Source organism: Rhinolophus ferrumequinum, chromosome 13, assembly GCF_004115265.2.
Source record: "Rhinolophus ferrumequinum isolate MPI-CBG mRhiFer1 chromosome 13, mRhiFer1_v1.p, whole genome shotgun sequence".
NCBI classification, from domain to species: domain Eukaryota; kingdom Metazoa; phylum Chordata; class Mammalia; order Chiroptera; family Rhinolophidae; genus Rhinolophus; species Rhinolophus ferrumequinum.
In genome coordinates this window covers 54,746,340-54,770,113 of record NC_046296.1, presented here as the reverse complement: position 1 = coordinate 54,770,113, position 23,774 = coordinate 54,746,340, and the positions used below count along the sequence as shown (strand labels likewise).

The following is a 23,774-nucleotide window of genomic DNA, read 5'->3' as shown; positions in this document are numbered from 1 at the left end:
GGCAACCATAAAGGTGCCTGGTGAGGAACACCTAGATTAACTGTCGTCTGTGAAAACCAACCAACCAACCAACCAACCAACCAACCAACCAACCAACCAACCAACCAAAAGGTTTTAGCTGATAACAACCTTAAAATGACTCAACAGTGCAATGTGGCTATGTCGGGGAACAAACAAATGCCATCTAAGGTTGCTTTCAAGGGGCCTGCTCAGGGAGGTCACAGTTCACTGTGCTCTGCAGGGAGAAGACCCCCCCCATGATAAGGAGAAGTGTATTCAGCCCTGGGAACTCACTTTGACTTGGGGCTTTGAAATACTCGGCTGCATCCCGGTGTGGGCAAGCAGGACGGTAAAGTGAAAACCCCGTCACATTAGGAATGGCTGAAGAAACTGCGAAGAGTTGCCTAAAGAGGAGAAGGCTTAGGGAGAGCCATGTTGTCTGCCATCAAATACTTGAAAGGCAACATAAAGAGGAGGATTGAACTTTGCGTAGCTTTAGAGGGTTGAATGACAATAAGTTGGTTACAAAAAGGCAGATTTCGGCTCCCCGATGAGGGAGACCTACCCAGTGAATGAGCTCACCAGACGCATTCAACCAGAGTACTTTTATCTTGGGAGGCAAGCTGGAGAAATGACTTTTAAGATCCTACCCAACTCTATGGCTCTATTATTTGTGAAAATATTTCAAAAAAGAGGAGGGCAAGCTAGAGTTATAAATGGCATGCCCTTACTGTATAGAATATATGTAAAGATAATCTGAATATCTAATCTCATCCTAGCAGAAACCTCCAGAGAGTAGAAATGTGTTGGTGTTGGGTGAGGCTCTTCCCTTCACTGAGAAACTGGCGGGCTCACGTGTATAGGGCGTTTATTTCTGCATTTTATAGCGATACTGTGCCCCGTGTGGGCTCAGTCCACATCGACGTGTGGACTTCAGCGCTTGAGAGAGTAGAGCCTGAGTGAAAGGGGCCCTCACGGGACTGCAGATTTGACATCTTGTCCTATGTGTGGATAAGTGGAAGAGCGTTGGCTTCACGTTCCTAAGACCTAAATCCTACGGCCAGCTTTGCCCCTTCGAGCTACACAGCTTTAGGCACATCCCTTTTCTGGGAATCACTCACTGCATTTCTAAAGTAAGGGGACTGGACACCGTGATCTCTAAGGTACCTTCCCGGTACATCACGTTGAGTTTTTAAAAGCCAGCCTTTCCCACTATGAGAGATGGCCAAGGATCTCCCTAAACTTTGGGTTTTTGTGAAGACGTTTGGTCTGCACTCTGTTAATGATGTCTAGTTACCTCTCATCCCAGTGCGATGAATTCATGAGCCACTTATTTTGCATAAACCCTAAGAAGTCGCCACGAGGCACAAGTGTGGTTAATTCTATGACCTGAAATCCCCTAAGAAATTCCCTCTAAATGTGGGGTTTCTGGCATCTGAAATGTGAGGAGCTATATTGGGGAAGGCACTTTCTAATCAGTTCAAAGGCAGTCAACTGTTCTATTTACATGCGTGTATGGAGTGGGCAGTGCTTCTGAAGGGGACTAAGAAATGGTACCAAAACGGGGACAGTGTCACCATAACGCTCCCTGCACAGGAGAATTGGCATCTTATCTTAAATATATTGGAAAAAACAATCTAGGCCCTCACACTTTTTCTCTTCTAAATGAAAATAGGCAGATTTGACAGCAAAGCCATGGGCCAGACCCTGGTCTGGTCCCGTAACACGAAAGCTGTGTGCTTTGTCCTATGGCGGTCCAAAGAACGACCCAGGCTTGCCTTCCCTAGGAACATGGACTGATGATTTGAATGTATGTGTTTGAATGGTTCATGGGAAACTTGTTTTATATGTTTATTTAATAATCTTGTTAAACTACTTCAAGGCATTTAAAAGCACTATATTAAGTGAAAAGAAACAAGGGGCCATCTGTATGAATGTAGGAAAAGAACCTATATCATGTAGGAAAGGAACCCACTTGTTTAATACATAACATGAGAATCAGACCACTGCAAAAAAAAAAAAAAATCAGTATATATCTGGCAGCTACAAAACTGATGGATTCATAGGGATTCTTCAAGATAGGATGCTATGGGAATGGCCTTTTTCCCCCCTCTCTTTCCTGGGTTTTATAGAAGGGGAAAAATGCCACGAGGTAAGGGTCTCTGGAAAAAATCACTGAAAGAACTACATGGAGGAGAGACTGAGAAAGAAGTCCTAGATGAGGCTGAACATGAGGAGGGAAGGAAGCAACAGACGCAGGTCATGAACTTCAAGTGAAATCAGAGCCTAGTCATGGACAAAAGGAGAGAATAGGGTTTCAAGACCAAATCAAATAGGAGGGAGCAGAAAGGCAGCTGGGAGAAAGTCCAGAAGCTTTTGTGGCTGATTCGGTTGCAGTCATGCAGGAAAGCTTCGGTCAGGCCTGGGGAAAGAGCAGCCTGGATGGGGCACAGGTGGAAGACACATTAAGTGAGGATGGGGCCTCGCTGTACTTAGAGATCTGAATCTCTTTAAATTCTGAGTGGTGTTTGCTCCACAAAGTGTACTCTTAAGAGAAACTGAAATGTGTAAGGATCTCTATGTGATCATGCGTGGGAGAGGACTCTCTGGGTGAAGACATCCCTTGTGTTCCTAGAAGGCAAAAAGACTGAGTGGTGAAATGAGGTGGTGTGTGTGCTCTGTGAGGACGTTTTACCACGTGGTGAGGAAGTGAGCAGGGCGTGGGTGGGAGCTCTGGGCTTCACCTGAGTGGAGCTCCTTCACCAGGGATGACATGGTGTTGGTGATGGAGTCAGCAGCCACCAGCAGGTCATTGCGGAGGTTTCTCCTCGTACCTGAGAAGAGTGAGAGCAGAGGGTGATGCCGGGTGGATGCGCGGGCGTGCGAAAGAGAGAGCGGAGCAAACGGCTCAGTCTGCCAGGCCTGGACACGGGGCGGAACACCGAAGGGGAGAAGGGGCTGCGGCAGCCCCACAGCTCCAGGCACATCAGGAGCACCAGGTACCCAATTCTATAGCTCTCCCCCCTCTTCTTCTCTCCCTGCAGAGCAGGACCCTGTCAACTCCACGCTTCTTAGCCACAATCCAAAGAAATGGGTTCCAGAGCAAGGATTGATCCAAGGGGCTCCTCGGCCTATGGCCGCCCTTCACTCTCCAGCATGACTGCCTCCCTGGCTTTTGTCTCCACCCCAACAACATATCCTTAACCGCGTTATCTTCCCCCAACTACGTATCACTGCTGGTCGCTCGCTCCCCAGACGGCTGTGGCAAGCCCATGCTGATGTGTCTTCAGCAAGGTCCTACTCAGAGAGCTACTCTTCCTGCTCGGGCTTCCTTTAAAGTGTTTCCAGGGCAAGCACATGATTCTGGGAATTATTCCATCCAATTCCTCTGGAGGAAGCAAAGCCCAAAGGACAAGGCACTTCTCACAACCTGGAAGAAAGAGCCCAGGAGCCCAGGAGGCCTGTTCTTTGCACACATACCAAGCCTGCAGACCTCCTGCTGGAGACCAGCCCACCTAATGAGAATGGGTCAGCACTTGACTTATTTATATCACATAAAAAAATCTGATCATTTAAAACGAAGCGCGCAGAATACCAGAAAGTAAGAATCTTGACTCTGTCTGCAAAGCCCTTCAGTTCTCCCAACTCTGCTCCCAAACTCACCTTGTGCGAAGGCCTCCTGCATGTCTCCTCCGACGCCGCTCAGCGCATCTTGTGGACAATGAGTAGGCGTGGAGCCAGCGGAAGTGGAGCGGACGGGCATGGGCATTGGGTGGCCGCCTCCATGAGTGGGTGATGTCTGTGGAGATCCTGTGGCCTGAGCCTGGGAGAATCAAAGAGACAAAATACGTTATCTCAGGTATCTTATATCTTTAAAGAAGGGGAGAGTCCTTTTTCTTGGTCAATCTGAGACAGCGACAGGGCTTCAGCTCCGTGGTGCAATGCACTGCACGATCACATTTGAAAGAAAGGAGTCAGGCTGCCTCCAGGACTGGAGAGAGGAAGAAAAAGAAAAAAGAACGGGAGAGGGGGAGAGGATAACAGGGGAGGAGGGAGAAGAGGGAGAGAGAATCCCGAAAGAACATACTCAAAGTGGGAGGGCAAGCAGAGGACATTCAGGTGGACAGACTGAGCAGAGCCGGGCCAAGGAGGTGAGGGGGTGGGGTGACACTGGGAAATAAGACACAAACATCTTCCATGTTTGTTTGCAAACACATTCACAGACATCATCTCATTTGATCCTCACAATACCTTGGGAGTATAAAGGGCATATATTTTTGTATACACTTTATAGGAGAAAAACAAGGATGCAAGAGTAAGAGCTTCGTGTCAGGCTACATAGCTCGTCAGTGGGAGATGCTGGAATAACCCCTTTCCCCTCAAGGGCGAAGTTGTGCTCTCTGCACCTCTGCAGCTCCAGACCGCCTGGCACATGCGCCTGCGTTTGTGTGTCAGGAGCTCAGCGGCAGGCTGTTTCTCAGGAGCTGGGACATCCGGACTGTCACACTGCACATGTCAAACACCCACAGCAAGGTCTTTTGTGGGCCATCCTGCAGGGACTAGGTGAGAATGGACACGTGTTTACTGGAAACTGATCTTTACTTGTGAAAGCTCTGGTGTAGTTTTGGAGAAAGCATGGAGCAATGAGATAACATTGAAAAACTAGTTAGAGGGAGCTCAGTGAGATTTGGGCTCTACTGCCTTTCAGAGCAAGAGCAGCTGAGCATGGCCGATACACTGGGTTTTCTGTGGCAGCAAAACTGGGAAAATAGAAGCCAAAGTGTGCAAATGAGTTCAAATGAAGATCATGATCTTTTTGGGATCTAGCTCAGAAACCCCACATACAAACAGAATCAGCCCGAACAGGCTGACAAGCTGCACGCACAAAGCCTCACCTCAACGCTGTGACCAGTGTGGGCGCTGGACTACACAGAAACGGTTTGTTCTCCATACGCAGTTCCTACTTTGATGTGTGTGTGAGTGTGTGTGTGTGTGTGTGTGTGTGTGAGTGTGTGTGTTTTAGTTTGAGAAATGAAAAAAATACAGAAAGTTAAAAAGTGTAACATAGCACCCGAATTGGTAATTGTTGATACTGTGTCCAATTTACTGCAGATAAACCTGAAGATCCCTTTCACCACCAATTCTTTCCAATCCCAGTCCCCTCACCGTATCCTTTCAGAGGCAACCATTATCAAAGACTTTGGTGTGGGACTCTTTACCTACGTATCATATGTAACTCTGAACAATATGGGATATTTCGTGCTTCTAAATTTTGCATGAATGGCATCATACTGCGCATATCACTTTGCAATTTGCTTTTATTACTTAGCATATTTTTTGACGTCTTCCCATGATACAAATAAATATGAACTTAGACCTTTATCTTACACATTATGTGTAAAAACTAACTCAAAATGGATCATACTAAATATAAGAACTAAAACTATAACACCGTTAGAAGAAAAGATTAGGCAAAAAGCATAGCTACAAAAGAAAAAAAATGGGTAATTGGACTTCATCAAAATTAAAAACTTTTCTTCAAAGGACATCTTTAAGAAAGTAATTGGGGCGGCCAGATGGCTCAGTTGGTTAGAGCGCAGTGCAAGCTCTCAACAACAAGGTCGCCGGTTCAATTCCCGCATGGGATGGTGGGCTGCGCCCCCTGCAACTAAGATTGAAAATGGCAACTGGACTTGGAGCTGAGCTGCGCCCTCCACAACTAGATTGAAGGACAACGACTTGGAGCTGATGGGCCCTGGAGAAGCACACTGTTCCCCAATATTCCCCAATAAATAAATAAAAAAAAAAGAAAGTAAAAGGACAACTCACAGAATGGAAGAAAGTTTTTACAAATCCTATATCTGATAAGGGATTTGTATCTAGACTATATAAAGAACTCTTACACTCAATAATAAAAGGACAAGTCACCTAATTTAAAGGTGGGCAAAGAACCTGAACAGACATCCTCCGAAGATAACACAAGTGCCCAATAAGCACAGGAAAACATGTTCAACATCATTAGCCGTCAGGGAGATGCAAGTCAAAACCACAATGAGATACCATTCCACACCCATTAGGAGGGCTATAATAAAAAAGACAGATGATAACAAGTGGTGACAAGGAAGTGGAACTCTCATAAGCTGCTGATAGGAATATAAAGTGGTGCAGCTGCTTTAGAAAATAATCTGGCAGTTCCTCAAAAGGTTAAATGTTGAGTACAATGTGACCCAGAAATTCTGCTCCTATGTGTATATACCCAAGAGAAATGAAAACATATGTCTACCCAAAAACTTGTACACAAGTGTTCATAGCATTATACGTAACAGCCAGAAAAGTGGAAACAATCCAAATATTCATCAACTGATGAATGATTTAAATGAAATGTGGTAGAGTCTTACAATGAAATGGGGTTCAGCAATAAAAACGAAGTAAGTACTGGTGCTACAACATAGATAAATCTTGAAAATACGCTAAGTAAGAGAAGCCAGTTACAAAAGACAACATATTGTTTGATTCCATTTATATGGAATGTCCAGAATAGAGACAAAAGGTAGATCAGTGGTTGTCTGGGGCTGGAGAACTTGTGAGGAATGAAGAGTGAGTGCTGACGGGTATGGGGTTCTTTTTGGGGTGCTAAAATGTTCTAAAATTGATTATGGTGATGGTTGCACAACACTGAATAAATTAATAATCACTGAATTGTACAATGTAAAAGGGTAAATTGTATAGTATGTAAATTATATCTCAATAAAACTATTATAAAAAGACACCACTGAGAAAAATAACAAGATAAGCCAGAGACTGGGAAAATTATTTGCAAATTATATCTGATAAAGAACTTGTGCAAAGATTTTTTTGGATTTGGCACCAGAAGCAAGGGTAACAAAAGCAAAAATAAACAAGTGGGACTCCATCAAACTAAAAAGTTTTCCACAGCAAAGGAAACCATCAACAAAATGAAAAGGCAACCTACCAAATGAGAGAAAATATTTGTAAATCACATATGTGATAAGGAGTTAATATCCAAAACATATAAAGAACACATAACAACTCAATAGCAAAATAACAAACAATCCAATTAAAAAATGGGCAGATGAACTGAGTAGACATTTCTCTAAAGAAGACATACAAATGGCCACCAGGTACATGAAAAAGGCTCAACATCACTAATCATCAGGAAAATGCAAATCAAAACCACAGTGAGATATCACCTCACACCTGTTAGGATGGTTATCATAAAAAAGACAAGAGATAGCAAGTGTTGGTAAGGACATAGAGGAAAGGAACCCTTGTGCACTATTGGTGGGAATGGAAATTAGTGCGGCCACGATGGAAAACATTATGGGGGTTCCTTTAAAAATTAAAAATAGAACTACCATATGAACCAGCAACCCCACTTCTGGGTAGATAGGCAAAGAAAATGAAAACAGGATCTTGAAGAGATACCTATACTCCCATGTTTACTGCACCATTACTCACAATAGCTAAGATAGGAAAACAACCTTGTAAACGTATATCAGTGGATGAATGAATAAAGATGTGGTGTGTATGTACAATATTGTTTTGCGAAATAATTTTAGAGAAAGGAAATCCTGTTGTGTATGATAATATAGATGGACGCTGAGTGCATTATTCTAAGTGAAATAAGGCAGACATAAAAAGACAAATACTGTATGGTGTCACTTACACGTGGAATCTAAAAAAAGTCAAACTCATAGAAACAGAAGGTAGAAATGTAATTGCGGGGGGGCTAGGAGGCGTGGAAATAGGAAGATGCTGGTTAAAGGACATAAACTATCAGCTATAAGATGCATAAGGTCTGAGGATCTAATGTATAACATGGTGAGTATAGTTGACAACACTGCATTATATAATTGAAATTTGTTGACAGTAAAACTTACATGTTCTTACACAAAAAAGATACACATGTGAGGAGACGGATTTGTTAACTAACCGGATGGGGGAATGCTTCCACCATATGTGTGTGTATCAAATCAACACAATGTACACGTTAAGTATATTACAGTTTTATATGGCAATTATAGTTACATAACGCAGAACTAAAACACAAACTAAAGAAAAAAAACTTGTGTCCAGAACATATAAAGAACAACTGAATAATAAGATAAACAACCCAATCACAAAACAAAGACTTGAACAGACATTTCACCAGAGAAGATGTACAAATGGGCTAATAATCCACATGAAAAAATACTCAACATGAGTAGTTACTAGGGAAACGAAAACTGAAATCACAATGAGCTACCACTTACTCACTGAAAAGCTACAATCAAGAAGAATACCAAGGATGTGGGAAAATGGAAACCTTTGTGCACCGCTGATGGACTGTAAGATGGTACAACCACTTTGGAAAACAGTTAGGCAGTTTCCTGAAATGTTAAATATAAACTTACCATATGATCCAGCAAATTTACTCCCGAGTATATACCCAAGGGAAATGAAAATGTGTGTCCTCTCAAAACTAGTACACAAATGTTCATTAGCAATAGTTTAATAGCCCCAAAGTGCACATAACCCAGAAGTCCACTGACTGGTGAATGGATGAACAAAATGTAGCGTATCCAAATAACAGAATACTACAAAATCTCTTTTTGCTTGTTGTTTTATTACTGCTTAACTTTTATAATAATTTTCCATTGACAATTAAACATGTTCTATCTTGTGAAATACTTTCTTCTATTTTTGTCAGTGGTTATAAAACATTTATTATTATTTACTTTTTCAGGGTATCTATCTTTTCTCCCCAACTAATTTATCAACACTTTAGGAATCCTGCTTTGGCTAGATAACATTAGCACATATTAATATTGCATTTTGGGGAACCACCTCTACCGTTTATCCTCTACTTACCATCACCCCTGCTTGTTGGCCTTTTTTATGGGAGAGTGAGGAAATAATAAAGCATACAATTCATTCTAGTTTGGAGAGTGCTCACGAACAGCCAGATCTAGCAGTTTAAGTCCAAATCCAAACTAGATATGGATGCTGGGAGAAAGGTGTGAGAAGCCACAAAAAAGGCAAGACAGTCTGATGCGGAGGCCTGGCTTTGCAGGGGGTCCTATGAGCCAGCACAGTTTGGGACGCAGGAAAGCACGGAACTGGTGGACATCGCCTCTCCTGGGCCTCTGAGGGCTGAGGGGACCAGAATAAAGGTCGTTGTCTGGGTTGCCTGCGCAGCCTCAAAGACAGATCATGCACCCCAACAGCTGATGGGTTTCCCACAGGCTGATACTGGGAGAGACAAAGAGCCTGACGCTGTCTCTCAATTATGTAAGAGTTAGAACCCCAGTGAGATCCACTGAGGATCCTGGATGCTGGGGGAACCTATGAATTCAGAAGCCTCAGCCACAGAACAGGGCTGCTGCCTGTGAGAACCAAGCCTGTCCACAAGCAAAGGACTGATCAAGCTAGAGCTGTGGACAATCCTCCCCTGACACCACAGACCCCGTGTAAGTCCCCAAGGCGTGGTACCAATCTCAGGCACAGGAAGGGACATGAGACCCTCTGAAGGGCCTGGCTTCAGAGTTTGCCTGGAAATGTCCAGCTCAGACAATGAGCATTCGAGAGAGAAATTAAGCCCAGTTAAGAAAAAAAAATTCTTTTGGTCTGAGTGTGTGGCCTGTGAAATTCACACTCCCGTCACTGTGGGACAGCCATCGGTCGTCCCAGGGGGCACACCCCACATTAAGCACATGGCAAATACTCAATACATGGCCCTCCGTGACATCTGGGCTGAGCACCACTGCTGACGGACTGGGCGTCAGAGCTGCAAGAACCGAGACGGCACACAGTTGCTTTTTAAGAACATGAAAGTGAACCTTTGCAAATATTTTAAAGGAAGATGATGATGGGGGATGAGGCCAGGGGGACGGGCAGGGCTGAAGAGCCACATGTGACTACACTCTAAGGTCAGGAAATGAAACTTACTGCCTACCACTGGCTTGAGAATAATCAGGCCCCCTTCCTAGGACTGTGGCCCAGGACATGCCTTCTGATGAAGACAGAAACCAGACTCCAGAAGTTGTCTTTGTTCAGAGCAGAAAGAGAAAAGCTAGGAGCACTGTGAAGGCACAATTTCCCCCATGGATCTCAAACTCCAGCCCTTGACTTTAGGGTCATGTTGGATTAAAACAATGCTAAGGGGAGCTGTCAGGAGCCCACTGAAGGCTGGTTCCAGCAGAGCACTAACATGCTGGCATCAGTAGGCCAGTAAATGCCAAAGGTCCTGGGACAGACACGAGTCACAGCCAATCGATGTGCACATGCTTTAGCCAGGCCTGAGGCTGAGGGTTCACGAAGGCCTGGAGACCGGGGCTGACCTTGGATGACGCATACAGTGGTGCAAGGGATGTCAACGGACCGCTCCCGGGTGGTGTAGACAGCAAAAGCAAAAGGACTGGCAACAGTTCTTTCAATCTATCGAAAGAACTGCACTGTCTGGCCTTCAGGCCCCTACTTGCTGTTCTCTCTAGCAGGAGCACTGCTCCCCCTGTGACATCTGACCAGCTCCTCCTGGTGGGTCCCCTAGGTGTCCGCTTCATTGTCACCTCCTCTAGGGTCAGAGATCAGGTCTTCCTGAGAGGCTCCCGCAGGAGCCTGACCAGCATTCATCTCACCTCTTCCTCACCTTTGCGCTTACCACATGGAAATGCTTAATAAATATTTGTTAAATGACAATGAGGTGTATCACGTTTCTAACCCTTTCTCCTCTGTAATGGAAAGTGGGAAACACAGCCAGAACAGGCAATAATCTCTAGGGAGTATTTATCAGTCATTGATAAAGCTGTGTATGAACTACTTTAACTAGATAACTAAAGTGTGGAGGGCAGACCTCTGAGATGGCATCCAATGACACACACCCCCGCCCTCCCGCCCCCCCTCCATAGTCACACTCTTGTGTCACCTCCTCCCCTTGAATGTGGGCTGGGAGCACTAACTGCTTCTAAGGAATCAGGTGGCTGGGATGTCACTTTTGAGATAAGGTCATGAGACAAACTTTGTCTTTTGCTTGCGCACTGATACAGCCAGCTGCCATCTCGTGAGCTGCCCTGTGGAAGGGCCCATGTGGCCAGGAACTGAGGGCGGCTTGCAGCCATGAGCCAGCATTAAACAGAGGCCTCAGTCCAACAGTCCATGAGGCATCTGCCAACAACCATGCACGCGGTTGAGCCTTAAGGTGACTTCAGCCTTGCGAAAGACCCTACCACCCCACGTGTAAGTAGCCGGCTAAACGGCGCCTGAATGCCAGGCCCATGCGAGCTGTGAAGTACTCTAAATCGATTTCCTTCTCAGCCAATCGCAGAGATGCTGCTCCTCTGGCCCGCATGCATGTGGAGGCTGTGAGGAGACACACCGGATGGCGCTATCTTACGACAGAGTTTGAAATGAGGTCCTTCTAATGACCCAGGCTCCCGGACCCAGTGCCCCTCCCACTGGACCGCACTGCCTCCTTGCAGGTACAAACTGAAGTGCAGGAGCACATACAGTTCGAGACAGTGTTTGCAGCCCTGAGCTGCACCCTCGGCATGTTGACAACCACATACGAACCTGGTGAGGTTTGTTCATTCTCTGCCCTCTTGACAGGTCTAGGCCAGACGCACACTCTAAGAATCAGGCTGGAGCACTGAGTTGTGCAATTGTACCTTGTTTCAAAAGCACAGGCGGGCTTTATGTTCAAAGAGGCAGGCCCTCCCCATGGAGACTGCCAAGCACTCCACACAACACAGATCTATCTAGAATGAGGGGCATGGAAGGAGGCTGCAGGGGGAGCATCACAGTGGGGACCTTAAGATTATGGGGAACCTGAGAATCACACAGAAGTCGGTAAAGGTGGAGGAACTAGTCAGGCGGCTCCGGGGGGGGGGTAAGCTGAATAATGAAGGAATAAAACAATCGTGAGTTTCAGCTGCCAGGAGAGGGGCAGTTAGCCTGGGAAGCAGGGACGCTTTGCAACATGCTCCTTGGTGTTGTAAGGTTTCCTCATGTAAGGACAGTTGGATCTTGTTGTAATACAACCGACAACAAAGGCCTGAAGACAGTACAGGCCAATCACGTGTCTAACCAATAACTAAACACAATAAATGCCCTGTAACTCAGGTTCTCTGAACACAGAGGGCCTTTGTAGTTGGGAACAATTCTGCTGGAAATAGAAAGCTAGAGAAATGTTATAATTTGAGAAGCTCTCTAGTCTGCTGGCTCTTCACTTCTTCTAAATCAGCAAAAACCCTGAGAACCTGAGAAAGCTATGTGTCACGTCCCAAGAAAATAGTTCGGAAATTATGCTTAAAATTTCAGAGGGATCGTGACTCTAGGCAAATAGCTTCTGTTTTAGTCCAACGTCCATTTTATATTTGAGGAGACTGAGGCCAACAGAGGTCACAAGGTCACAAATCAATGAGCAGAACGGCTGAGACTGGCACCTGGGTCTCCTAACTGCCTCAAACCGCTAGGAGAAACCAAGGCATACTGGGATCATAGCACCATGTGTCTGAGCCAGAAGGAATGGGGATCAGTCAAGACTTCTCACTACTGAAGTTCACCATGATTTTCCATAGGACAGTCAATTGTCAATCATTTTGATAAGGCGGCCAGTTTCCAATAAGAGTGAGACATGTGAGAAACAGGATTATGACTTGGTCTCTTGTCTAGAACACAAATCTAATACGGGAGCCCCAACAGGTACAGATAATGCCAGAGGTGACCCGAGGACACTGTGACCCCCACACCTGGCATCTGAGCAGAGATAGAGACTCACCTACTGCGGCACAGAGAGCCAGCACACAAGGGAAAGGCGCTGTCGCTAGCAGGAAGATGACATGACTCTTCTGGGCCGTGTGTAGGTATCCCCATCACCGAGCCCGACACACAGTAGGGACTCCATGAAACTACCGCCTTCTTTCTTCCCCTCATGGAACAGGTATACATTTTAAAAATCTCCTTACATGCACATTATAGTCAGTTAATCAAGTCCACAGAGGTTTGTGGCGGAAAGCCTGATTTTGCGAGTTCGTACCCTCTATGGATCATTGATAACTGCACACTCCCCTCCACCCCCCGCCACCAGCAAAAACTCTGAGCTAAGCTGTTATCATGGTAACAGAAGGAGACACTTTAGTCTCCATTTCTATCGTTCTGACTCATGGATACCTGCCAGGTAGCAGATGGCCTGTGTGGACAATTACCTTCATTTTGCTGCAGTGTATTTAAATTAAACAAACTGGCCTCTTTGCTGCTGATTTTCCGAGGCCCTCTCAGAAAAACCAAAAACGAAAAAACAACATTGGGAGAAAGGAGCTACAGGTCTGAAATTTAGGCAAGGCAACCATGAATGTATAGAGAACTGGAATGTATAAGGAATGGACCTTGTATTTTTTTCTTCTTCAAGAAAAGGTGAAAAACAAACAAACAGAAAATAACCAAAACCAAAACCTCACATACTATTTTGAGCTGGCGCTGGTAGTGGCCCTGCTCAGAAAAGCAGCTGTCTCATCAAGCATGGAAGTAAAAGGAGAGAGGATTACCTGACGCTGCAGTGTCTGTCCTGCTGCAAGATGAGAAAATAACTGCCTAACATGATAGCAGCTAAGATGGCTGGGAGGTAGGACCAGGGATGGAAACGAGCAGATGATGGAGAATAGGGGTGGAGGAGACGAGAAAGACAACCACATGGCAGTGAGCAAAGAAGCAGGTTGTGCTTCCCTCTGGGGTGAATTAGAAACAGGTAAAGAACAAGCCTAGAGACTTTCCTATCTTAGCAAAGGTGCCTACCTGCAAGCTTAGGTATGGTGTAGCTTTCAAAGATAAACCTGGCTTCTAAACACCAGTGAGAAGGGCTGAAGAGTTTTATGATGTCTCTCTTCTCTCATCACTGTTCATACACATTTATCTATCGTGTGTCTGTTGGAAGGGAAGGCCACCAAGAAGTCTGCCATGAGGTCTTTCCACAGACGGCTAACACTGGCTTGTTCCCACATCACTTCCGGAATCTCAGTGCTTACACATAACCTGTCACTCACTGTGGTGGCTTGGGGGGGTGTTGGGGGGAGGTAAGTGGCTCTAGACAGGAAACAACTATTATAAGACTGATGGATGTTTTGTGATCACAGCATTGGCTATAGGTAGAAAGTTACGGTTCTCAATCTTCTCAATCCCCTCAGAAGTGATTCTGTCTCTATTTAAGTCAAACTAAATTATATAGAAGACAAAGCTTACCCCAAGGCTTAAATGGGGTGGGCGCAAGGTGTCTAGTTATCTTTCTTAGTGGAAGAGGAAAGCATATTAAGTTCTCGAGACAAAGAACAACCTACTAAAACTCACCATAAATCCAAAGATCAAAGGGAAGTTGAAATTTAAACTTTGAGATAGGGACGCTCATAAATTCCAAGGCCAGAATTACCTTCTTTCTGTTTGTTTCTCCTAGTTTGCTCAGCTCTATTTGAAAATGGTATCCCATTTGTTCTCACTGCAGGATTTCAAAGCCAGTTCTCAGGAAAATGATCAGGGACCTCATTGAGGGAAAAATCCCTATAAAACCAATACCAAACACTCTGATTGCACATTAGAAACAAAAAAAGAGGACAGGCTCCCAGGATAGCGGGTCCTGACTCAGACAGCTGAATCAATGATCGGGCAGGCAGCCAGAACCTCCCAAGGATATTTTAAAATTCAATGAGACACATGTAAATGCTACCTACGGGGTGGCCAAACTTGCATATTAAGGTATGGCACCCGTCTTCAACACCTCCACTCTTTTTGCTGAGTCCCTATTACATATTATACAGTGGTTAGAGTCCAGGCTCTGCAGCTCAGTGATCTAGTTTGGGTTCCAGCTCTGCCATTGACTAGCTGTGTGATGTTGGGCAACTGACTTAACCTCTCTGCGCCTCAGGTTCTTTATACATAAAATGGAGATGAGAATCTCTTCACAGGTTGGAGAGGATGAACATACAATGCTTCATACACCAGCTCAATAGAATACTCCCTGCCTTACTGTACTTTGCAAGGTGCTGAGGTACTAGGAAGGGGCAATGTCTCCACTCCCCGGGCTCACAGACTCCTGGGGCAGTTGGGCGCATATGCTACTAGCATACAAAGGAGGATGAAACCAGCCCTAGGTACAGGTACAAAGGAAAAGAAGCAGAGCAGGGAAAGGGTTGAACTCTGACCCTTTGGAACAGAGTAAGGTTTCATAGAAGAGGTGGCATCTGAGAGTATCTTGAGGGGTACAATTTCAATAGACAGAAAAGGCTCCGGAAGGGCAATCCAGGTGAGGAAAGTGCGTGAACAAAGGCACTGGGCCTGCGTGAGGCTGTGTATGGAGGATAAGGAGCAGCGTGGGGAGCACGGAAGCTATGTCGTGGGAAAAAGCAGTGTGGGCCCTCATCCTTCAGAGCCATAAATAAATAGTCACCAAGTTCACTTACTAGGCCATAGATGGGCAAACTATAGCCCATGGCCAAATCCAGTTCACCACCTGTGTGTTTTGTGTTTTTTTTACAGTCCATGAGCTAAGAATGGTTTTTACATTTTGAAATGGTTATATTTTAAGTGGTTATATAAGTACTTACATAATACCTTCGGTTTGGCTTACAAAGCCTAAAATATTTACTATCTAACCCTTTAAGCAAAAGCCTGCTGACCTGCTATAGTCAGTGGCAGAGGGAGCTACTGACGGTTCCAAGGAGGGAACGATGTGGTCATGTGATCTGTCTTTAGGAATCTGGGACAATGTGAAGGAGGGACTAGAAAAGAAAGAGACAAGAGACAAGGAGACCTGTTAGGAGGCTTTTCCAGTAGCCCAGGTGACAGATGATGGAGGCCAGAATGAAGAACGGTAATAGGAATGGAAAGGAGGAGAGAGATATAAGTCAGCTTTTGGAGGTAAAAATGGACTGGACTGGACAACTAAGTAGGAAGAGCAGCAACTGGAAGAGAGCACGTGTGTAGGGAGTGCTTGGTATGACACTAACATAGCAGGAGAAATGCACAGAGGAGTGATTTGTGGGGGAAAGTGACTGGAAATTTCTTACCATCCATTCCATAGCTAAACCTCAGAGTAAGGGATTCGGAGAATTCCTGGGGACCCAGACTGGCATCACAGAGAAAGGTTCTCTGGGCTCAGGGCAGTGCTTCTTAATTGAGGGCAATTTTACTTGCTACGGACCTGGGATGGGAGGAACTACTACTGGAATTTAGTAGGTAGAGGTCAAGAATGCTGCTAAACATCTTGAAAAGCATAGAACAGTCCCGACCTCCCCACCCCCCCATCCCCCGCAAAAAAAGAGTTATCTGGCCCCATATGTCCACAGTATGAGGATAAGAAACCTGGCTGAGGGTGACTCGAAGTCACGAGGTTCTACACAGGCTGGCCTGCCCAGGGCTTCTTTTCCCAGGTGGTGAGCTGCTGTGGAGGGAAGGGCACATTAGAACCTTCAAGGGGCCCAAGAATAAACCCTGATAATCTTCTGCACAGTTGGGAGATGTCCCAGGGCCAACTATAGGCCCGAGAGTCTCCTAGATTCTCCCTTGGTTTCCTCAGGTCTGAGCTCATTACATATAGGAGCTGCAATTTGAACTGTGAAAGCAATGAATAAATAATGAATGTTATATGTTTTTAAGTTAATAAGAACACACAATAATAAAAGCACTGAAGGATTTACGGTTAGCTAGCTTGGTAAAACAGTGGTGAGTTGGTATGGATGCTTATTAAAGGTGAAACACTTCAGCTGCTGTAAACCGTCTCTGTGCATTGCCTCTAATTTTATAAAACATGCCCCTTCCTCCTGCCCTCCCTCCTTCTCTCTTTCTCTTTTTTAAGCATTGGGACATCTATACTACAGCTCCAAATGAGAGTAATTCTACTTGCCAAATTATGATTAGCAGCAAATGGAGACGAGTGTAAAAGAGTCTATCGCACCCTTTATAACACGCTTCTTTTAGCTGAAACTAAGCACAAGTTCATTTCAGCTCAGGACTCGAGGCCAGGCAGCTCCAGCTCCCTATGTTAGCCTTGTTGTTCGTCCGGGACATCAGAACCAGACTGAGGTCAGCCATAAAACACTGGTACAGCACCAGGATGTGAGGAAATGCCTATAGATGCTCTCAAAATGAAGAGTCACAGATTCAGTCTCACACCAAGAGGGGATGCCGGGGCGAGGCCCCCCAGAAAGAGGGCACTAGGAATCCCTGTTCTCCTGTGGGAGGCGTGGCCAAGAACCCCAGAGATACTAAAGGAGAGGGCTTCAGGAAGCAGGTGACACTCTTTTCTTAGAAAGGATGCTTTCTTTTGTCTGGAAAAGTGGGAGGTAGATGATTGTTATGAAGAAACCCTGGGGAAGGAGTTGGTTACTGAAAGAAAGCTCAAAGAAGTGAGGGCCAGAGGGTTTCAAGGTCACAAAAGGACACATCAGTCAAATGAACCCAACTGGATTTCTGTAGACCCTTCTTAGTTTATAGTCTTTCCCCAATATAATGACTGGTATCAGTAACAAAAGGACCAAAGAATTGTGACCTTGGAAGTTTATAGATGAGGAAACTGAGGTTTGTAAAGGTTAGATACATGTTCAGATAGAAATGACATTTTGACAGTAAGATGTTATGAGTCAGATAATCTAATAGGCAGATATTGAACGTTTAACTCCTTTCTTCATTGAAGTGAATTTATTAAATGTGGTGGAGGTGAAGGGGTTGGACAAGACAAAGCCTGTTTTTCAGACCTGTCTGCACTCTACTAGTCTCCTGGAAATTTCCTTTCCATGGTTGCTGATAACTGACTTATTGTCAAATCCAAAGGCTTCACTGTCTTATTGTCATTAACTTTCTCCTTCTTGAAACTTTCTGAGCTTTCATGAGAACCCACAATTCAACCCCTTCTACCTATTACTCCTACTCTTTCTTCTTTTTGTCTATCATGGGTTTTCCTAGGGCTCATGTTTATGGTTTCAACCCTAATTTTATGTTGAAGACTTCCAAATCTACAATGCTAGCCCCGTTTTCCCACTGAAATTCCAGTTGTATATCTCCAAGTATCTAGTAGACCAGACATAGGCTTTACTGTCCACCCTTCTTTGTAACTTAGTAGGTTCAAAATCAGATCCAAGTTCCCTTCTAACCCAGACAGTCTCCCCATTTTCACTTTTCCCGTCAATACACCCATTGCTTCCCCAGGTTCTCAGGCTCAAAACCTAGAAGTCATCTTTCCCTCGTTCTTTTCTGTTGACGCTCTGCTGAGTCTCTAACTATAGTACTCTAGGGGCAGATACTGTGGTCCTAGGAACTCCATATTCCTCCAATGGAAGAGGAATCTCTCCAGCTTGGTGTGTACACTTTTCCTAGAGGCCCTGGCAGATAGTCTTCCTATGTTGTATGCATTCTGGTCAGGAGATGAAAAGACAGAAATATAGTACAGGAGGGAAATTTAAAAAACAGGTAGACAAATCTCTCATCTTGTCATAGATGAGAGGGCTATGTATTGGGGGTGCTGCAAACACCCAAAGCTACCTTCCCCCCATATCCTCAGACTGTAAACTCCTGTTCAGTGAGTTTTAGGGGAGTTAAAGATAAATGACTATTTTTAATATTGTAATGATATTTCTTCTTTTTTGGGGAAAAAAATAAAATGAAAACTAAACCCGACAAGCTGCCAGGTCCCCATAGTGAGTACAGGAGCCGAGACTGATGAGTGAGCACAGACTTTCACGAGGCCATCCATGTGCAACGAGACTGGCAGAGAGTCCGTGCACGCGGCCAGGACTGGGACCAGGCTGAAGGATTGTGGCACAGTCACATAGTGCAGCACATTGAGCCTTGTTTACCAGAAGACATCTGTGGAGTTTGCAAACTTAGGAGGGCGGCAATGGTGCCTACGGCTCAGGATATCGCTGACCTGGCTTGTGTTTCTGTATTTAGGGCATCATGCCAACCATGAAATAACTTTCGCACTATTTGAGGGTGGAATGTGGGTAGGATTTCTCTTTTTATCTTCCAAAAGGCTACGCTCACTGCCTTGAACATGGGTAGTAAGACACAGCTGAATAAATAAATAAATGGCAATCCTTTGCCTTTCAGGAAGTAGACACAGGCTTCTATTTCAGAGTATGGGGGTGGGGGCAGAGAGTCCAGAAGATTTCAGAAGCATGTGAATCACTTCCCAATGTGACTGTGTCCAAAGGTTAAGTGAATCAAGAGGGGAAGTGACCCATGAGGCCATCAAGGGGTTCACCAATAATCTCTTTAATGGACAAAGTGGAGGACACTTTTTTTGTTGTTATGTAGGGTTTTTTTTTTTTTTTTTTTTTTTTATTAAGTACTTTCTCCTAAACCTGCAAAGTTAATACTCATGAAGTTTGTTGGAGCCCTCATGTGTCCACCATGGCTGACTAAATACTGGGTGCCCTTCGTTTAGGCATATTTGGTGGGAGTGTGGGCAGAGATGGGGGCTTCAAGGGCCAGCCCACATCATGCTTTCTTTGGTGTAGATGCAGTGGGTTATTTGGTTCTGGAAATCAGAAAGGTCAAGAGCCCATTTGATATCCCAAATGACTGAAGTAATGAAAGTGTGGCAATGTACTCTTAGTGGAATCCCCAAGATTCCTCTAACTCCGTAATTTTCAGAGTCCCACCCATAGAACTACCTGAACCACCACCCTGCTATGCGCTCACCTGGGTCAAGGCCTCCCCTGGGGGAGACCCCATCTTTGTACTTCACTGTCTAAAGTTAGTCTTTAAGCCTGATGTTGATCTGTATATAAAAGGTTCTATCTTCTAACAGGAGGGAATCAGAGACATGTTCAAGGAAACATATCCTTTATGAATAAATTGAACCCTTCGACTTGGATAACCCTTTTTGTGTGTGTGTGTGTGTATGTGTGTGTTAGTGATCCAGCAGTGGAATTTTTTTTTATGGTATACTGAGTCACTGGGGAGAATGAAACCCTGAGATGTCCCTAGAATGAACTGATACATCTGAAATCCCTCCAGATTAGGACTGGGGTATTGTTTGCCTTAGAATGAAGTAGCCCACAGCTCAAGGGCACCAATAGTAAGGAAATCCACTGCCAGCAGGGTCCTCGCCATTCTGCTGTTACCCCAGTGTGTGCCCCTTTGTAACATGTGAATAAATCCCACAATCACATTTCTGGCTGTGGGCATTGGGTTTTTACTGAGCAATGCTCAAAATATTTTCAAATGATACAAGTAACCACAGATATCCTGCATTTTATAGATTATCTGTGTTAAAAAAAAGAGAATGACTTTATTCCCCATCATCAGTGTCTGTTCTTTAGACATGGAAATAATAAGAGTTAATAATAATACTAATATATTACCTTAGTGTGCCTATTCATTTGGTAACACTGAAATACGTTTTTCTGATTCCTTTTTATAAAGGACATTTCTGAACCATCACGTAGTCTCCTGAATGAATCTACCTATTATCTGGGAGTACCTTGAGCAAAATTACTGCTGTAGGTATCTGAACCAGTTATGTCGCTTACAATGAACAAACTTATGAATTCACACTGTTTGATATCACAGTGTTGTAGATCTGGTTAATACCAGTTTTCATGCAGCAACTATGTATTGAGTACAGTACCTGCTGTGTGGCGGACACTGGGCCAGTGGCTGGGGATGCAGTAGGGAAAGGCAGACAAAGTCCTTTAATTACAGTCTGAGGACCATCGTGAGCCTGATTAACCCTGACTCAACTGACACAATCTAATTCCTGAGCCTGTTAAACTTAGGGTATGTCATGGGTTGAACAGTCACTCAGCGAAGTCTTATCTGGAATAGTCAGATAGTTGTTCCCTTAATTATAACCCTTGGATCTGAAAAAAGAGAAGGGAAGGAGAGAGGGAGGGAGAAAGGAACGAGAATTATCAGTTAAGGTACTAATGCCACTCAAAGCACTTGAAAAGTGGCTGAGGCCTAAGGTAGAACCACAGCACCAAAGCTTTTTTTTACTACCCATTTTCCTCAAATCCCCCCCAATCCAAAATAATTCCTAATCGGGAAAGAAGCAAGAAGGCAGACTACATGAAAAGTTCTCCATAACAGATTTATGAAGCCAGTTATGGGATCCATGTCCAGTAAATTCTTCATTCTGAAAGTCTTTTACCATTATTTTATTACCCACATCGGGTATTATATTTTGATAGGGAAGAAATTAAACTGTATCAGCGGGAATCCAGGAGGAAGAGAGGATTACAACTTAGCTCTGTGATAAACGCCTTTTGGTGTCTCCCTCAGTAATGGTACAGATTAAAACAGAAATGCTAGTTCTAAAGCTTTATAGTCTTTTCAGCTATATATGATAAAAATGTTGTTGAACTATATAAAGCCATTCAGTTCAAATTTGAGCCTCACAAGTGAGCCTCAGGTAGGTCCAGTTTAAACTTGTGATGTGCACAGAGGATGTTTCTCCCTCTTCACAGAGCAGAATGTGTTCCCTCATACTATAGGGGAGAAAGATGAGGAAGAAGAACAATTTGTACCCCTCATGCTATGGACCATCCTATGAGACTCAGGACCAGATCATGAACTTGGGACCTTGACTATGGAGAACTCCCAAGACATACACACGAGTGGCTTGTTAGTGGCAGGCTTCAGTGGTCTGGGTCTAGCTTCAAAGGGGTGATGATCTCACAAAGAATCAAAGGTCATTGAAATGAACATGTTATTTAATCCCTTGTCTATTCAAGCTCAGCTTTAAACTGACCTGAGAAATAATACATCACCAGTGGGAATTTCTTGGTCTTGGGTTCCATAATAATCCATAAAATTTTTTAAAAATGAAATGTCTGTTGGAGGTTCTACTGCTACCGCTAAAAAAGACATCCATAATGTCTTCCCCTGTCTGAAAAAGAGTTCTCAGGTAAGGTGTAGGGTGTTCCCGATTACGTGCTGCCTTCTGAGCTGGCACATTCAGAGAGGGATCAGGAGATGCTGGTTTGGGAAGATAATTGAAGTAAGTTCCCAGCAAGTGGTTTGAGCTACAAAGTGAATCTTTGGGGTGTAGACGGGTGAAGAGGAGGAGGGGAACACTGGTGGTCAGCAACTACAGGTGAAGGGTGCCCTGGATCAGCAGGTAGGGTACATACAGTCAATAGCAAGGGGATGAGACTGTCAGGGATGGAGTGGGAGAAGGGAGCGGGAAGCACAGATCCTCCTACTTGTCTGCCTAGCTTTACCAGCATCCTCTCCCCTGCTTCTAAGCAACTGGAGGCTAAGTGTGGTCATGTGACTCACTTTGGCCAATGGAATGGAGAAGTGATGTGTGTCACTTCCTGGTATAAGCATTTAAAGGCTGGGTTTGACTTTCCATCCTGGTCTTCTCCTGCTATGCCAATGTCAGTGTATCTAGTGATATGGAATTGCCATAAGATCAAAGCAATAAACTATGCATGAATGAGAAAAAAATAACAACAGACTTTTGTCACATTAAAGCCATTGAGATTTCTGGGTTGTTTGCCTCTCCTAACATCATATCTTCTAGACCCTTTCTGACAGTCTGTCTTTCACTCTTTCTTTCTTGCCTCCTCCCTTCACTACCTGTCCCTTCCTTTTCTCTCCCCTTTTCTGCTCCCCTAACTGGAAACAATAATAAACACAATGTTTTATATTCTTATTCTTAATCTAAAACATGGATAAATTTGTTTTTTGAAAAAGAAATGAGGAAATGTTTTGAATTAAACATTTCATATTTCTCTCTTAAAAAAAAAAGCCCTGAGGTAAATGAAAAATCATCTATGCTTTGAAAACCTTACTATGTTATATAAACATATGGTGTAACTATTGTGGAGAGGCCTTCAATTGATTTTCTTGTGTGGGTTAGTGGCTATCAGCATAAATAAAAACAAACATAAACCTTCCCTAAACACATGCAACAGCCATGCAGCTCAGAAAAACCAGAGCTCCCTCTGGAGTAGGCTCTGAATAGGAAATCACTTACAGCATAACTAATCACTTAGTTTTCACTGGTAACTTTGGTAAGAAGGCTACCAGAGCTGCAGCACCCAGAAGCCTGTTCAAGACGAAAAGACATCTGAAGCCATCCAGAGAACTACTCATTTTCATGCACCATCACTCATGACATATTTAGACCCAGGTCACCCTCACCACCCTGAAAGTTGTTTCAGGCAGTTCTAGTCCCTCTCGACGCGAAGCAGCAGAGAATGCAAGAGCCAGAAAATGCAATTGTGGCCTGGCTAAGCATGCATATTCAAATAAACACAACAGATGTGTACGTTGAAAACAAAATTTAACAGGTCCTGGTTTCAAATGAGAACATGCTCTACTAGGGGAACATGACGAGGACGTTAAGGCCATTTTACAGCACCAGGGCTTTACACAAACTCAATTCTGAGAGATGAACTTGTGCAGGGAGGCGAGGAGAAAGTATATACCAGTTTTACGAGGAAAAGAACATGCAAAAGGAGGAAGAATCAGATGGAGAATTCTGAAATTCACTTACTGCCTGCTTTTGCTCTTCCTCCTAGAGGTGGTAAGAACGGAAAAAAGGGCAGAGGGAAAAAGGAGAGAGATTAATGTCCGTCACCACAACTGTTTGGTAGCAATGACAGAAGAATAGGGCACACCAGGCCCGGCCCGTGGCTTCAGAGATCGAAGCCCAGCATCAGAGCATCATCCGCTGGACAGGGCAAACGGCAGGCCTCTGCCCCAGCCCGTCATTTAATGCTAACTTCTAGAGTTGCAAGGAAAGAACCTTAGAAACCATCTAGTTCAACTTCCTCATTTAT

The 23,774-nt window shown here is 44.4% G+C and overlaps 1 protein-coding gene across 9 annotated transcripts in view; it reads right to left on the bottom strand.

Moving 5' to 3' along the window:
* The window catches only part of DTNB (dystrobrevin beta), a 203,981-nt gene that overhangs the window by 6,000 nt on the left and 174,207 nt on the right, over positions 1–23,774 (bottom strand). For 6 of the 9 annotated variants that reach the window (XM_033124923.1, XM_033124921.1, XM_033124920.1 and 3 more), the window contains 3 exons: positions 23,489–23,509; positions 3,664–3,823; positions 2,745–2,834 (listed from right to left, as the gene is read on the bottom strand). In XM_033124923.1, coding sequence (XP_032980814.1) covers positions 2,745–2,834; positions 3,664–3,823; positions 23,489–23,509 — 271 coding nt within the window. Of the gene's footprint in view, positions 1–328; positions 405–2,744; positions 2,835–3,663; positions 3,824–23,488; positions 23,510–23,774 lie in introns of those variants that run through there. The other 3 variants (XM_033124924.1, XM_033124928.1, XM_033124925.1) reach the window with 2 other exon arrangements.